The sequence below is a fragment of the Trematosphaeria pertusa genome (genome assembly GCF_010094035.1).
Source record: "Trematosphaeria pertusa strain CBS 122368 unplaced genomic scaffold BU26scaffold_19, whole genome shotgun sequence".
Taxonomy (NCBI): domain Eukaryota; kingdom Fungi; phylum Ascomycota; class Dothideomycetes; order Pleosporales; family Trematosphaeriaceae; genus Trematosphaeria; species Trematosphaeria pertusa.
In genome coordinates, this window is record NW_022987230.1 from 740,580 (window position 1) to 756,092 (window position 15,513).

General features: G+C 55.3%; 8 protein-coding genes across 8 annotated transcripts; 6 read left to right on the forward strand and 2 right to left on the reverse strand.

Annotated features, from left to right (window-relative positions):
• Positions 1–365, forward strand: BU26DRAFT_133086 (uncharacterized protein). The gene has a single exon (XM_033819693.1). The coding sequence runs from the start codon at positions 58–60 to the stop codon at positions 238–240; it is 183 nt and encodes a 60-aa protein (XP_033677786.1). The 5' UTR covers positions 1–57; the 3' UTR covers positions 241–365.
• Positions 366–491: 126 nt separating this feature from the next.
• BU26DRAFT_438321 (uncharacterized protein) lies at positions 492–2,724 on the reverse strand (the record flags this gene model as incomplete). Its single annotated transcript, XM_033824284.1, has 3 exons — positions 492–1,402; positions 1,450–1,544; positions 1,598–2,724. The coding sequence occupies 3 exons, from the start codon at positions 2,722–2,724 to the stop codon at positions 492–494; spliced, it is 2,133 nt and encodes a 710-aa protein (XP_033677787.1).
• A 108-nt stretch (positions 2,725–2,832) lies between these two features.
• Positions 2,833–3,246, forward strand: BU26DRAFT_133091 (uncharacterized protein). The gene has a single exon (XM_033819694.1). It carries the CDS (start codon positions 2,941–2,943, stop codon positions 3,202–3,204), a length of 264 nt encoding a protein of 87 aa, XP_033677788.1. The 5' UTR covers positions 2,833–2,940; the 3' UTR covers positions 3,205–3,246.
• A 1,008-nt stretch (positions 3,247–4,254) lies between these two features.
• On the forward strand, positions 4,255–5,793 carry BU26DRAFT_524344 (terpenoid cyclases/Protein prenyltransferase). The gene is made up of 5 exons (XM_033830260.1): positions 4,255–4,425; positions 4,492–4,777; positions 4,829–5,280; positions 5,331–5,455; positions 5,503–5,793. Exons 1-5 carry the CDS (start codon positions 4,324–4,326, stop codon positions 5,543–5,545), a joined length of 1,008 nt encoding a protein of 335 aa, XP_033677789.1. The 5' UTR covers positions 4,255–4,323; the 3' UTR covers positions 5,546–5,793.
• A 417-nt stretch (positions 5,794–6,210) lies between these two features.
• On the forward strand, positions 6,211–7,703 carry BU26DRAFT_438134 (uncharacterized protein; the record flags this gene model as incomplete). Its single annotated transcript, XM_033824276.1, has 2 exons — positions 6,211–6,480; positions 6,555–7,703. 2 exons carry the CDS (start codon positions 6,211–6,213, stop codon positions 7,701–7,703), a joined length of 1,419 nt encoding a protein of 472 aa, XP_033677790.1.
• A 940-nt stretch (positions 7,704–8,643) lies between these two features.
• Positions 8,644–9,759, reverse strand: BU26DRAFT_534762 (uncharacterized protein; the record flags this gene model as incomplete). Its single annotated transcript, XM_033831232.1, has 3 exons — positions 8,644–9,066; positions 9,124–9,315; positions 9,667–9,759. 3 exons carry the CDS (start codon positions 9,757–9,759, stop codon positions 8,644–8,646), a joined length of 708 nt encoding a protein of 235 aa, XP_033677791.1.
• Positions 9,760–10,020: 261 nt separating this feature from the next.
• On the forward strand, positions 10,021–13,171 carry BU26DRAFT_555445 (glycoside hydrolase family 3 protein). The gene is made up of 4 exons (XM_033832323.1): positions 10,021–10,525; positions 10,572–10,738; positions 10,788–11,641; positions 11,695–13,171. The coding sequence occupies exons 1-4, from the start codon at positions 10,403–10,405 to the stop codon at positions 13,068–13,070; spliced, it is 2,520 nt and encodes an 839-aa protein (XP_033677792.1). The 5' UTR covers positions 10,021–10,402; the 3' UTR covers positions 13,071–13,171.
• Positions 13,172–14,687: 1,516 nt separating this feature from the next.
• Positions 14,688–15,373, forward strand: BU26DRAFT_524351 (uncharacterized protein). The gene is made up of 3 exons (XM_033830261.1): positions 14,688–14,755; positions 14,955–15,128; positions 15,183–15,373. The coding sequence occupies exons 2-3, from the start codon at positions 14,967–14,969 to the stop codon at positions 15,210–15,212; spliced, it is 192 nt and encodes a 63-aa protein (XP_033677793.1). The 5' UTR covers positions 14,688–14,755; positions 14,955–14,966; the 3' UTR covers positions 15,213–15,373.
• The last annotated feature ends 140 nt before the right edge of the window (positions 15,374–15,513 follow it).

A 15,513-nucleotide genomic window follows, 5' to 3' on the forward strand; every position in this document is an offset into this window, starting at 1 on the left:
CGCGGAGGGGCGCGAAGTCAGTCAGGTACCGCCTAAACTACGTCATAAATTGCCAAGATGTCGCTTCTGCCCGCCTCAGCGGTCAACTGCCATGGTTCCGCACTCGCATGCACCACTAACGCACGCTTGTCAAGCACGCACACCGGTACACTGCGGAATGCATCTCCATCCTGCTATCGTACAAGCCTCTCCCCTTTCCAACCGCCAGCGCTAGTGCACTATTCAAGCCATAAACCATAAGCATGATACCCAATGCAATAACATGCAAGACCGTGCAGATGCGCAGCCAAACTCCACCGCTGAGGCTAACTGATCAAACGACTACAGGTGCTACCACGAGCCCAAAAGAGGATCGAAGGATGGGTATCGCGACGTCGTGGCAGCCAGATAAGAACAGAACATGCAAAAGTGCAAAGACAAAATCCAAACCCCCTTTTATTATCCCAATTCATGCAAAAGATCCTGCCGTCGTCGACGTCCATTACCGGGCATTAAAATTTTATCGAGAAGGGAGAGCTGGGCGGATTACTCAGATCCAGTCGAAATTGGTTCTCGGACGGGCCCCGGCTATGCTGGGCCTGAGTAGGGGTTGCGCTGTTGTCCTCATCATCCACTAGCTCGGCGTTCACAGTAGGCGGTGCGCGCTTGGGAGTCGCGCGGGCATTGAACGCTTCTCGACTATCCGACGAAGAGATCGCCCGGTCCGTGGAAGAGTCGCGTTCGCTGGGGGCCCCGCGCTTGGAGCTACTCGATTTCTCGGAAGCAAGGAGAGACGAGTTGGGTGGAGTAGCGCGGCCCGAGACCATGCTCCTGTCTGACGAGACGCCCCGCGTGGAGGACTTGATACGGTCTGCGGAGTTGCTTCGCGCCGAAGAGGATTTGAGGGCTTCTCCTAGATGTCCGGACGAATGTGAGCCTTTATTCTTCCCGGAGCTGTGGCCATTACGCGATGGAGCAGGCTGGGGTTTTGTTTGGGCTTCGTGGGCTTCCAGTAACTTCACCTCCTCAACCAAGTACTCCTTCTCAGTCCAGCAGCCTTGCCAACAATTGCGCCAGTCCAATATGAGGAACTGGAAACAGAATGCATCGATCTTTATAGCCGGCTGGAAGCATATGCACAGATTGTTGTAGTTCATCTTGTTGAACTCTGAACAAGAATGCAGCAGGCTAATGTGGCAAGTGATAGCGAACAGGAGGTAATAGTTGAAAGGCGGAAGCTTGGATAGCTCATCTTTCAACATCTGGGGGGTCGTCTTGGCGCCCGCACATTCTTGTTGGATCCGTGCTTGAGTGGCCTTCGGGAAGATCTCGTCTGGGAGTTGTCGTAACCAATTCTTGAACAACGAGCCGATGACATTGGGATCATTGAGATCCTCGTCTGCAATCAGGTCGATGTCGCGGTCTATGCACGTTAGCTGCGCCTTCAATGTAGGCACAATGAAAGCATACCCTGGTCGAATTTCTGTTCGTAATATCTGATCTGATGGGCGGCGCCGGGAACGCGATAGAGACCTTCCTCTTCACAACCCTTCATGTTTAGGTAGCTGTGAGAACCTGTTAGCTCCCCGTTCGCCCTAAAGGAATACTGGCAACGTACTCTATGCAGCGCCAAGGAAGTGCCGGCATCCAAAATTCAGTCTTGTCCTTGGAATTCTCCAACCGGCTCGATATCCTTGTAAGCCTTGTCTGTTCGACGAGCGGTGTGTGGATGATTTTGAACTGATATGCCTCTTTGGGGATTTGTAGTTCCCTCTCGTGATTGCTGGAGCTGCGTCCCAACTTTCCAAACATGCCTTTCCGGGCCGAATCAATCTTCTCTCCCATCTTCCGTGCCCCAAATCCAATGTTAGACATCAGCTGAGCACCGCGGCTTTCGTTGTAAGAGCCCGATGCAAGCGAGCTCTGCTCGGCCTTATCCTTGCGCGAGGCGTTATCGTCGTCGACGCGTTGGGCATGCTGAGACCCATCGTGACGGTCCGCTGAATGCGTACGCAGCTTTCCAAATGCGATATTCTGACGCCAGGACTTGTCCTTCTCCAACGGAGCAGTTTTCAGCGGCACTGCTTCGCCGTTATGGCTCCATGTTGCGGTCGGATCGGGGGAAAGTTGGGCAGGTTGAGCTTTGTTAAGCTTAGCGAGGGTGCCCGGGCCCTCCTCGAGCTTGATTGACTTCGACCGCCCGAGCATGCCGGCCTTCTTCGGTTTCGAGCCACCGCGTTTCGCGTTGTTGTCGAATGCGTGATCCGAAGTCTCGGTAGATCTGCCGGATCCACTCCGCTGCTCAGAACTTGTCACATCAGACCGATTATCTGCACTGGTTAGCCAGGCATGTTCAGATGAAGACGATGCGGTCCTACCGTCAGAAGTAGGAGTTAGGACCGTTCGGTTCAACTCCGGCGTTGACCCCCCGCGGCCATTAGCGTAGAGTGCTGTGGGCACCTCCTGATGATGTACCTGTCGGAGAGAGTTTTCCGGATTTGTTATCCGCGAGGAGGACTTCGTCGCGGAGAAGTTGGAGAATATATTCTTGGAATCTTTGCGGGGTTTAGGCGATGCCGGTGACTGGGGCATATCATGAAACGGGGCAGTCGGGGTTGTAGCATCCGGGTCGCTCCCATTGATTGGATTGGGCGAACCAGGGCTTCGTGGGCTCAACGGCGAGCCCACGTTCTCCCTTCCCCCTTTTGAGCGCATGGCCAGTGACAGAGAAGATGACTTGGGCATCTTCCTTAGAGGTTTCCTCGGCGGCTCCCGGGGCTAGTGATCTCTTAGCACAGCTGCACCATGAAGCACACGACCGTCTTCCTTCTGCGTCTCAGGCTTCTGCCAGCAGTGGGCGAAATACCTCGGTGATTGTGTTCAGCAACAGCGCCTCGATTTGAGGACAGGCCAGGGAATATTCGGCAGGGGTGGGAGAGCGGTACGTCGGAGGCAGGGGCGATGGCTTTATGGGGGTGGGCACATAGGGCGGGCCTTGTCTGGGAGAGCAATCGAGCGTATATGCGCGGTTTTGGAGACTGTGTTTGCTCATGGTTGTCAGCGTGGTCGGCATATGGGGCGCTGGTACCAAGATGTGGAGTATTAGAAGGCGCTGGGAAAGGTAGTAGTACGAACCGTGGTAACCCTGCTGAAGTGGAGTCGTTCCCTTCGCAGCAGCGTCTGCAGGAGTGCACCAATGCGTGCTCTGCGAGGAGTCGAGCGTGATGCCCCAAGTAGAGCAAGGAGCAGCGAGCCTGCAGGAACCCGCTCGCCGGACCGGACACGGCGCTCGTGCAACCCGTAACTGCCTTAGCTATACGCCCCGCGGTGTGGTCGACTCAGAATGCGATTATTTTCGACGGCGACGTGGAGGACGGCGGACGAAGCCCCGGTCTGCTCGCTCGACACTGTCAGCCTCGTTGCGGTAGGTGAAAGGACTGCAATAGCCGATCTGTTGTACAACATTGGATCTGCCACGATATTGAAACAAAGAAGGAGGGGCCCAGTCTCAACGCTGCCGTCGAGCAACACTCACCAGCGGTGCCTGAACAAGGGAGGGCCGTCTGAATTCGGGGGCAGACAAAGAGGCGTCGTCCTGTCGTAGTGGCAAGTTCACAGGGAGCGGTGCAGGCGGCTTCAATAGCTGGGTGCTCGACTCCTGGGGGAGCTAGTTCGGGGCTGAAGATGGTGCGGGCTTGTTTACAGGCCCTGGTCTCCGCCGTGCGAAAGAGCAAAGGCGTGGTATAGGCCGCGGCGAGGGGCGCGCGAGGCGTGAATGGGCGCAGAGCGGTGACTGGAAAAATAAATGGAGCGGGGAAGCGTACGCCGTAGCAAAAGTCAGCGCGAGCCCATACCGTGGCCTGCGGGACGGCGAGGGAGAGCGGCGGCAGGAGCGACGTGTGAGTATCCGCCGACGCTCGGGCCCAGGGCAGCAAGGCGGTGGGCAAACGCTCAGGGACGCGCGACTACGCAGTGCCTAGGTAGGAGATGCGAACTGCCTGCGGGCCGTTGTGCCTGTGGTTCTGGCTGCGCGCCATCCAGTGCTCGATACAACAATGTAATGTCTGCAGCACCGGCAACAGCGATTGCAGCCAGATTGCAGGCGCATGCAGCGGGAGTCTCGGGGTCAGGGGGCGGCGGCGGCTGCCCTGGAGTCTGCAACGCTGCGTGAGCGAGGAGTCGCAATCGGCGGAGGCGCCGCCAAGCTCCCGTGAAGATCGTTTCAGGCCCCGGCCACTGCCGGGTCAAGCCCTCGCCCAAGAGCCGGCGCCGAAACGCAGTCCGCTATGCGTGCTCTTTCCCCGTCCTCACCGAACACGCCCACCCAACCCGTTCGCCAGCACAATGTCCCTCGTGTCTGGGCCCGGCCGGGGCATGACCGCCATGCCCGCTGAAATGCAGCTGTATGTCGACAGGCACGTCCGCTATATCCAGAGTCTGGACACCGTGCGTCTGCCTGATCCTGCGCGTCGTCTGCATATGCGCACCGTAGGACTGCGCTGACAGACACAGCGCAAAGACGAGCTGGAGTACTGGCTCACCGAGCATCTGCGCCTGAACGGCCTCTACTGGGGCCTTACGGCACTGCATCTGCTGGGGCATCCAGACGCCCTTGCACGTGAAGGAGTTCTGGCATTCGTCTTTTCGTGCTTGCATGAGGACGGCGGCTTCGGCGCTGCGCCGGGCCACGATGCGCACATGCTGTACACCGTCAGCGGCGTGCAAATTCTGGCGACGCTTGATGCCTTTGACGAGCTTGAAGAGCGCATGAAGGGGGGTCGCCAGAAGATTGGCCAGTGTACGTTTGGTTTCAGAGCAGCTTTTGATATCACTATGCTTATAGAACCAGACATCGCAAATCTGCAGGATCCCGACACCGGCACCTTCGCCGGTGACGAGTGGGGAGAGCAAGACACGCGCTTCTTGTACGGGGCGCTCAATGCCCTCTCCCTCATGGGCCTCCTGCATTTGGTCGACATCGAGAAAGCAGTCCAGCACATCCAGTCGTGTGCAAACTTCGATGGCGCCTATGGCACCAGTCCGGGCGCCGAGTCTCACTCTGGACAGGTGTTCACGTGCGTCGCGGCCCTGACCATCGCGGGCAGACTTGACCTCGTGAATCAGGAGAAGCTGGGTGCGTGGCTCAGCGAGCGCCAGCTCAAGAACGGTGGACTTAACGGAAGGCCTGAGAAGAAAGAGGATGTCTGCTACAGCTGGTGGGTCATGAGCAGTATGGCCATGCTGAACAAGCTGCACTGGATAGACGGCGAGAAATTGACCAAGTTCATCCTCCAGTGCCAGGTGAGCGATGGTGGTTCGCGTCGTATGGTAGACTTATCTAATTGGCACAGGATCCCGAACTGGGAGGTCTCGCAGACCGACCCGGCGACATGGTAGATGTCTTCCACACCGTCTTCGGTATTGCAGGCCTGAGTCTACTGAAATACCCCGGCCTTGTAGAAGTAGACCCCGTGTAGTAGGTCACTCGTCGCGGGTCGAGAAGAGAGGCTGACCGCGCCGTAGTTGTATGCCCCGGGCCGTGACGCGGCGGTGCCTCGGGAAATGAGGGCTTCCGGAAAAAGCGGCTATCCAGGTAATGAACCGCCCTTAGATCTGAGGACGTAATCCATATCATGCCCTGCCCAGGTGTAATTACGGTGTGTACGGACGAGGTAATGGGAAGAGCGGGGGCTTGGCAATGGTGCCCACAGTGAATGTCAGCCATTGTTATGACCCTGCATCTCACCACCCTTGTGGCGCTGTGCACTCTGGCAGCTCACAGCTCACAGCTCACGCCTCGTCTGGCTCTCTGGCTATCTAATAACTCTGTCCTCCTCTCCATGAGGCTTGAGATACAAAACCAGAGAATAGCGACGTGTTGCCGGTCATTCGCCGACGCGGAAGCTTTACCACGTGGGGCGGCCTTAGTAAACTGCCAACTACAAATCCTTCTCTTTCTTCGCACTGCGTGATCCTTTCCTCCTTCATAACAAGCGTACCTTTGTGCCTACTTCCTGCCTTCGTGAGCAGCTATCAACAACGGTGCTTGAGTCGCGGAAGTGACTCGGCGCCTCTATCTGATCTGCTCTCCACCGCCTCTTCTTTTCACCTTCCACTCAACAACCAGTCCGCTCCTTTCACTCTGTCCTCTTTTCCACCAACCGCGCTGCAAGGACAGCACTTTCACCTTGCTCGGCCAACATCACGCTCCTTCACTACTACGGTGCTGCGATGGCGGCCAACAGCATTCCACTGCACTGCAACATCTGTCCCAAGCGCCCAAACTTCAGCGATGTATCTCACCTGCTCACCCACGTCGCCAGCAAAGGCCACCTCTCCAACTACTACAAGGTCAAGGTCCGGGCAACCAATGAGGAGGCCTCTCGCCGACTGATCGAGTCGTACGATCGTTGGTACTCCGAATGCAACGTCGAGGAGCTCATGTCGGAGCGGATGAGCCAGAAGGACAAACGCCGGTCTCGCGCAAGGCCAGCCGGTACGGTGGTCTCCACCTCCTTGCCGGGGACCGCTACTGACTTCACCTTGCTGCAGCCCGAGCTACGCCTGCACCCAAGCTTGAAGCCCCGCGTCCTGCTCGCCCTCGAGCTGCTTTTGGCGCCCTCCTCGATCCACGTCTGTCTGAACAACAACAGATGATCAAGGTCGAGAACGCAGTCACGCCCACACACACCCCTCAGTCAGGGCCTGTCCTACGCCATCGTCCTTTTGCCCCTCACATGCAATACTGGCCCACGGAGTCTCGCGCGAGCTCTCTCGGCTACACCAACCCAGACTACGAGACATCCAGCGAATACTCCGATCCGAGCGAGCGGAGACGGTACCGACACACCGTGGAGGACTCCTGTGCTATCGAGGACGATCCTGCCGATGCAGCGACAGCTGATCCCATGGCGGTCAGCGAGAGCACCAAGCTCAAGGGCATTTACTGGCCAGGCATGGACATCTTCGACTCTGCAACCCCAGAGATGCGACGCAAGCGGAATCAGAAGAAAGACAGCTCGGTCGTCGAGCAGCTGGAGCTCAATTCGCAGGATGTCGAGCCTACCGAGCTCATCTTTACCCCACAGGGGTCACTTAAACGCCAGCGGAGGATCTCGAGCTCCGTCTACGACGACGAGGAAGAGGATTTCATCAAGACAGAGAGCCCGAGACAAGCATTGACGCGACCCGTCCTAACAGACATGGATGCCAATGCCCCGCGTCGGCCGCGCCAGCTTACTCGGCCTCCGACTTTTCCATACCATACGCGTGCTCAGTACGACGATACCCGAAGCCGCTCCGACTTTGGTTATGGCTACGGCGATCGGGCTCCCAAGCGAAAGCGAGCGTTCGACGTCTTCCAGGACGAAGAGGTCTCGTTTACCCAGCCTGCACCTTTCAACTACCTCACGGCTGGATTCCAGCAAGCTTCGCCATCACCGGCACCTGCGTTGCCTTCGTACAAAGCCCTCAACGAGCCTTTTCAATACGAGAATAAGGAGAACATTCTTCCTGCGATTCATCAGCCGACGTATGAGCATCATCACCACCACCAGCCGACCGGCTACCACTACCATGCTTATGCCTACGGGCTCGGCCAGGAGCATCACGGGTTCCAGTACCACAATAGTCACCTGTACATGAACAACAGCTACCAGCAACAGAACCAGGAGGATGATGACAATCGTACCATCACGGCTCCGCCCTCGCCATCTACCGGCTAGACTTGCTGCAGCCATGTCTACCGACACACAATATCAACTTTAATCAACAAAGAGACTTTTCTGGTTCGGCTCACAATCAGCGCCTCTGTCTCTCTCGTTCACTTCCGATGCGGCCCTATACCGCGATGCATAATATCCAACTGTCGTCTTTCGCTTCATTTTTGCTTTTACGATTCAGCCTCAGTGAGCGAGAGCGAGGCTTCATGTGCACGGCTGCTTTTCTTCTATTACAACGCACGGTTCAGCATGATTTACCATAATGATATACGATATGGATGAGTATGTATTACGAGCACGACGGTTCGATGAAGGGACAGGGCGTGGGATTTCAGCTGATGCACACTGCCGTGGGTCTTCTCAGTGCCGCACATGTATGAGCGAGGGAAAGCTCTTTTCGACCGGTTTCTTTCGCGAGCATGTGTTGCTGGTGAGATCCTGGTGGGCTTGTACAGTATGATCTTCTCCAAACTGCATGTCTTAATACAGGTGTGTTTCGGTAGAAGAGAATGTGATCAGAGGCCACCGTACCCGTGATCCCCTTTATGACTCCGCATAAGCACCTAGCTTTCTCTGCTAATTCAGTATCGCGCACTCGTATTTGTATTCGTAAGAGTCCCGACGTCGTCTTACCTAGGGATGCCGGTACAGCGGAACAGAAATCCAGCCAATGGAATCCGACGCCAATCTCGCGGGTGGGGCCAGGAAAGTCTATTTCTTTTGAAGGAAGTGCGCTTGGGCGTGCCTTCTATCGGTGCAAATGGCGGTCAGCCTTCTCCGGCATATGCTTTCGGTAACAGGTAAAGGACTCAAACCAAGCCCTGGAATGCAATGCAATCCACCATCTATATTCTAAGGCTCACATTTGTTATTCTAATCTACATGGCGCCCTCTAACCATCTGTATCGGGGCATCATCACTACAGCCCCAAACAACACACGTCTTACTCCGCCTTCCCAGTCATCTTTCTCTTCGTTTTCCTCCCCTCCGCATCCCTCTCCTCTTCCATTCCGTTAACAGCAACATACACCCACCGCAGTCCCGCGCCAACCGCCCACATCGTGACGCCGCTCAGAGCAAACAAACCCACACGCTGTTTCGTATCCAGTAGGCCGAAAATAGGGTACGGGTAGAAGCCATTACGTGAGTAGCACAGCTCGATCCAGAACCAGTAGAGGAAGGCGATAACAGTAGAAGTTACGAGGGACAGTAGGGAAGCGCGCGGGTTGGCTGGAGTTGTAGGCCAGGGTGGGCTGAGCAGCAGTGTGTCTATGCAGAGGAGGACGGATGGCCAGAGATGGAAGTTTAAGTCTGCGGTTAGTGGCGGCTTGGGGAGGTCGGGGGGAATGACGAGGGTTTCGTCGATCTGTTTTGTTTAGATTGATGTTGTGACAGAATTGGGTTGTGTTGGAGGGGGACTTACCGCGCGGAGACCCCAGTAGAGGATGCTGATCACGATCTCTATGGGCGCGGCGACGAGGGCGAGGTAGTTCTTAAGCGTGAAGAGAATGTGTGACGAGGTAATGTCGGCGAGGAGGCCACAGATGAAACATCCGGTCGAGATGGAGATCCCGAGGATGGTGAGATATTGTAGATGCCACCCGAACGAGTCGTTCTGTAGAAGAGGCGTTGGTGATTATGTAAGTTTAGGGGATTATGAGAAGCAAGGTCCTTTAGGCTCGCCAGAGGCAATACGTTCGACATAGGGCTCATAGATAGCCCCCAAAGGCCCTATCTGGAGGAGTTCGGCACTCCTGAAGACCCTTTGAGAGACTAGGAAATCTTCGACTTACGATAACGTTCGGGTTGTCGAACAAACTGATGACATCAGCATTCGCTCACACCGTGATGACTTTGAAGAGAGGACAATCGTACAATTTGAAGGAATTGTAGAAGCTGATGAGACCAAGCACCTAGTACGTATCGATCAGCATACGGTCTCGCTAAAATCGAGACCTTTGCATACATGCACAACGCCTGAGAAGCCTTTGGACGGAGATTCCAGCCGCTGTAACGGATGCCTCCGGCTCAGCTCCTCAGCAACCCTAGATGCGCTCATCTTGCGATCTAGATTTGGAGACTTAACATTAATTATGCAGAGTGGTATAGCGTTGAACCTAAGGGAAGAAATTCAAAGAAATGTAGAAAGTTCCACGGGCAAAAAGGTGATGTAAAAGTCCATCCTGCAGCACGTGGGTCGAAACGCGGGTCGCTAGCCGACGATCTGCTAGCCCCTGGTCTGTGCGAACAGCTGACTAACCGGGGTCCTCGATGCAAAAAGCCCATCCCGTCCTCTCCCGTCCGTTTCACGTCCTATGTCATTATTCTAGCCTTCCACCCCACTTGCATCATCTGACACCGAGAACCTACGCTTCCTATGCGTACGGCAGATCCTCGGGCAATCATCGCTTCTTGCGGTCCCTGCCGAAGAACCGAGAGCGAATGAAAAAGGGAATGGTAGATCTTCGGCAGCGCTTGATCCGTCTTGGGTTGATGGAATAGCATAGTGGCCAATTATGGCGGGGCTTGGGGTATCCACGTCGTTCGGAGATTCGGGCGAGGTTTCCGGACAATGAGAAACGGTCATGAGGGTTGGGGAAGATGCGGTGGTACATTAGTGCCTCAGAGGATGTCTTTTGGCCAGATAAGAGATCACATACGGCCTGCATTTTCTCTCTATCTGACTTTGCACTCGTATCAACATGAGCTCCAAGATCGATACCATACTAGAGTCGCTCACGCTCGAAGAGAAGGTGTCCCTTCTTGCGGGGAAGGACTTTTGGGAAACGGTCCCGGTTCCTTCGAAGGGAGTTCCTGCTATCAAGGTATTTTCTTTGTCTATTTTCATCTCAAGGATACTAAACTTTGTAGACATCGGACGGTCCGAACGGAGCACGAGGCGCGGTCTTTACGGGAGGAACACGAGCGGCTTGCTTCCCTGCTGCCGTCTGTGCTGCTTCTACATGGAACCCAGACCTCTCCAGACGGGTTGGAAATGCATTGGCAGAGGAGACCCAGACTAAGGGTGCACGAGTATTGTATGATGAGAAGGTCCATCCACTATATCAATCATGCTGACTTTATCAGGCTCGGTCCCACCATGTGCAATCACCGACATCCCCTTGGAGGTCGCAACTTCGAAAGCTTCTCGGAAGATCCTCTCCTAGCCGGCAAGTTGGCTGCGCAAGTATGCAAAGGACTGCAAGAGAAAGGCGTCGCGGCCACTATCAAGCACTTCGCTGCAAACGAGCAAGAGACGGACAGACTGACTGTGAACGAAATTATCCCGGAGCGGGCCCTGAGGGAGATCTATATGAAACCTTTCGAAATCTGCGTCAAGGAAGCTAACCCTTGGGCGGTCATGACGGCCTACAATCAGATCAACGAAGTGCACGCCGATTCGCATCCTCTCCTCCTGAAGAAAGTGCTTCGCGGAGAATGGGGCTGGAAGGGTCTCGTCATGAGCGATTGGGGCGGCACTAACTCGACGGCGGATGCACTGAACGCTGGACTGGATCTGGAAATGCCGGGACCGACGCGGCACCGATCGTACAAGGTTGTCAAAGACGCCGTTAAGGCTGGCGAAGTCTCAGAAGCTACGATCAATGACCGCGCGCGGAACGTTTTGGAACTTATTGAGAAGGTTGGCGGGTTCGAGAACCCGGAGATCCCACCCGAGCGATCTATAGACAACCCTGAACACCGGAAGCTTATCCGAGACGTTGCCTGTCAAGGCGTTGTTCTGCTCAAGAACAATGATGGAATTCTTCCGCTGAAGAAGGAGAAAATCAAGGGGAAGAAGATCGCTCTGCTGGGGCTGGCCAAGGAGGCGCTTATCCATGGTGGCGGCAGTGCGTCTCTCCACTCCCACTACAGGATCTCGCCCTGGGATGGTTTGCATGCCGCCTACGGTGACAGCGTGGAGTTCAAGTTCGCCAAGGGTAAGTTGATGTTTCCCTACCTGTCTGCTTCTAGCGTGTTGACAAAGGTTCAGGTGCTCACACATATCGACTGCTACCGCCGCTAGCTAGTAACTGCACGGATGCAGACGGCAAGTCGGGGTGGACCCTGGAATTCTTTGTGCAAGGTGAGAAAGAGAAGCCTCTCGAGACGATCGGTGGACACAAGGAAGCCTCCTTCAGCCCTCTCGGAGGACCGGGCAAGGATTCCAGGTGGAAAGACCTTCAGCTTTCGACCACATTTATTCCTGCAGAGAGCGGTTCACATTATCTCTCTTGCTCCGGGATCGGTCCCACTGTCGTCACTATTAACGACGAAGTTGTCTACGAGCAGAAACACAGCTCAGAAGATGCTATGGCTTTCTTGTTCGGTGGCAACCCGGAAGAAGAATTCAAGTACTCATTTACCAAGGGCGAGCCCTACAAGATCCGCATACACTCCAGCCCACCCGGCAGTGGCGACGCGAAGGACAACGGCGGGATTCTCGAAGGTCTACCGGGTTTCCGTATGGGCTTCATACCCGACAAAGAACATGATGAGGATCTCCTATCTCGGGCCGTTGACATCGCCAAGGAGTGCGACTACGCAATCGTTTTCACCGGTCATACGCCCGTCTGGGAAACGGAGGGCCAAGACCAGGTTTCTTTCAACTTGCCCAAGGACGGCTCCCAGGACAAACTCGTCGAGGCGGTGGCTTCAGCAAACACGAAGACCATTGTGGTGAACAGTACCGGCGTAGCTGTCGCATCACCTTGGATCTCGAAAGTCTCAGCTTTCATACAAGCCTGGTTTACCGGGCAAGAAGCTGGAAATGCCATTGCGGACGTTATCTCGGGCGCGGTCAATCCCTCAGGCAGGCTGCCGATATCCTGGCCTAAGCGGATCGAGGATGCACCAGCATACGGGAACTTCCCGGGAGAGACGAAAGATGGCCAGCTCACAGTCCGATATGATGAGGGCGTCTTCGTCGGATATCGCCATTACGATCGCATCGCGCAAAACAGGGTACAATTCCCATTTGGTTTTGGTCTCTCATACACAACCTTCAGTCTTAAAGATGGGAGCGTCTCTCAAACAGCTCGAGACTCGTTCAAGACCAGCGTCACTGTCACCAACTCTGGAAAGCAGGCCGGCGGAACAGTTGTCCAGCTGTACGTCGGCAGGGCGCAGAAGAGTCCAGATCACCCTATCAAGGGCCTGGCTGCGTTCAAAAAGGTGTTTTTGGATGCTGGCAAGGAAGAAACGGTGGAGATGCCGGTTTCGTTGAAGGACTTTGCGTATTTTGATGAAGCGGCCGGCGAATGGAAGGTCGATAGGGGACGGTATGAGTTCTCGTTTGGGCAGTCGACGCAGGATATTGAGTGTGTGGTAGGTGTGGATGTGGAGGGTAGTAGGGAGCTGAAGTTGTAAATAGGAGTGGCGTACATCTTTAGACTAGAGATTGATGTTCAACCACGTTGAATAGAGATAGATGTCGCGTGCCTGCTACTAGTAATTCGTAGAACCAATTTACCATGTTTGATACCCGGTGTTTACGTCCACCCTTGGCTCCCTAGTAAATAGAAGGCGAGTCAGGCGTGATTATGCTGCCGACGGACCGCGGTAATTCCACACATTCTGTGTCTATCGTGCTCCCGAAAGCCCTCTTCTTGCGCACTTTGGCACGGCATTCTTTTTTGTTGAGACGGAGAATTTGTGTTCGACCGCCAGTAAATTTCGACAACGCAGGGGATCGCGACCTGAAAGCTATCCACGATGAGATTGCAGCTCCGGCCAAGACGGCAAAGTCGACGAAAACGGCCACGATGCGAGGGGATATCCTCAGGCCCGACGGATAACCTTGGAAGAATGAGGCCAGATGAGGTTCAAGAACCGTTCTCTTGCGGTAGGGAATTCTCCGGGTCTAAGGGCTCGCCGTACAAGTAAGTAAGATTAGCTGTCCTATTGTACGCACCAGCGAAGGCCTCCAGGGTAGCTGTTACGCACGTCGTTCTATCCGGAGAATTCCACACCGTGAGAGCCGTTTATGAAATAGACGATGCCAATGTGGTGCCAACCCGACACCCCAGACTTGGCACCGCGCACGGAAAAGCTTGACGACGATCCCCGGGCGCGACTCATTCGCCATCCCACGCGCGCCCGGATGAATCTAGGGCGCCATTGACGCCTGCTCGGCCGACGACCAATCCCCTAAGCATGAGGCATTTCTGTCATGCTCAAAGTTTTCCTGGCGGTGCCTGGATCCCACGGCAGCTTTAGCGGCTCAATTGTTGTGCCCAGGCGCGGCAGATAAGCATTCACAATGACATAACGGCCATCAGAGCAGCGGTCAGCGCGCTAGTAGGGATGCCGGGGTGGAGCCGAACGTTGCAGGACAGCTCGGCGCAAGCTTTGCGAAGCGCCTCTGCAGCGCAACAGAGCGGGGCAGCTGGGCAGCGTGACGAAATTCCGGCGGTACAGAGCTCCAGAAACAAGAGATCTCAGTCTGCTTTATTTGCTTTCAAGGGTGGTCTCTTGGGGGCCTGGGTCGCGGTGCAGACGCTGTTTTGCCGATCTCCGGCAGCAGATTCATCATTCCTTTTGGCTGGCCCCGCTATCGTATGATTGGCTGCATTGGCTCTAGCTCCCTCGGGGCCTCGAGCAGCAGGTTCCCCAACCCTCCCGCCTCTCATCACACGAACGCCGTGCCTCTTCCTCTCCACTCTGCCAGCTGGACCTCGCTGCTCCCCAAGCTCCGCGCTCCAAAGTAAGTATATAATCTCCTTGTCCAGGCGATCAATTGGCCATTGGAGGCTCCCTGCCGGATGACCCGCTGGTCCCGCGCGGCGAACCGATACCAAACAAATGCCTCATCACAGCAGATTTTTCGGCGGCCCGCAGCTTTATAAGGCGCAAAACCGTCCTCGAAATGTGCCCGCTCTTGTTCTCAATGCTCCGCCTGGTCGCCTCCTCGAGCCCATCTTATCCACATCGCACGCGACGTTGAGGGAACTGAGTGCGCTGACCAGCTTTCTCTTCCTACTACAGCTCCCGAACAGCTTCAATTCGGCCGAATCCCTTTCCAATCTTCGACGGGATCGAATCTAGTCGCGAAGGTATGCAAGAGAAGCCTTTTCTGAAGCAATTGGGGCGCATCGTGGCCGGGTGTTACGCCAGCGCATCGTGACAAGCCTTGCGCCAACCCTTCCACAATTACGCCCAAGACCCAAGCCCTCTATGGAGACTCTACCGCAGAACATCCTTCAAGGAGATTCATTTCCATGTTTCAGATCGGTCCAGCTGACATTGGCGCAGAAATCCGTCGCAATGGCCGCCGTCGATATGTCTCTTGTCGCGCGCAGCGAGGTCGCCGTCCACCACCTCATCAAGCGAAAGAACTGGGCCGCCAGGGAACCCGGTGTCATTCTCGTGTTCTGTATTGTCGGTGCCGTCGCTATCCTATTGATTGGTCTGTTCGTCCAGAAGAAGGTAAGGCTGCCTCCATCCATAGCCCTGAAGAGCAGCAAGTGACATGTGTTTCAGATGGCCGCCCGCAAAGCCGCGAAGCAGTAAAGATACCCCGTCGACGCCGTAATGAGGTGGGCTTGGTCACGAAGGATGAGACGGAGGCAGAGCCGGACATTGTAAATGAATGGACACTGGAGCACACAGATGCTGGATCCTGCAAAAGAGATAGATATATGGAGATCTATCGACTTTTGGATAAGATCTTATCTTCGGCATCTCTAATTGTCCCCGACGACGTGTATATTTGCCTTTTGTATACCACGTTTGCACCTGTTGAACGAGAGCTTTTTTCCCTTCGATCGCGCTGTGGATCGGACGCCTGGAACGAAGGGTCCGTGGTATGGTA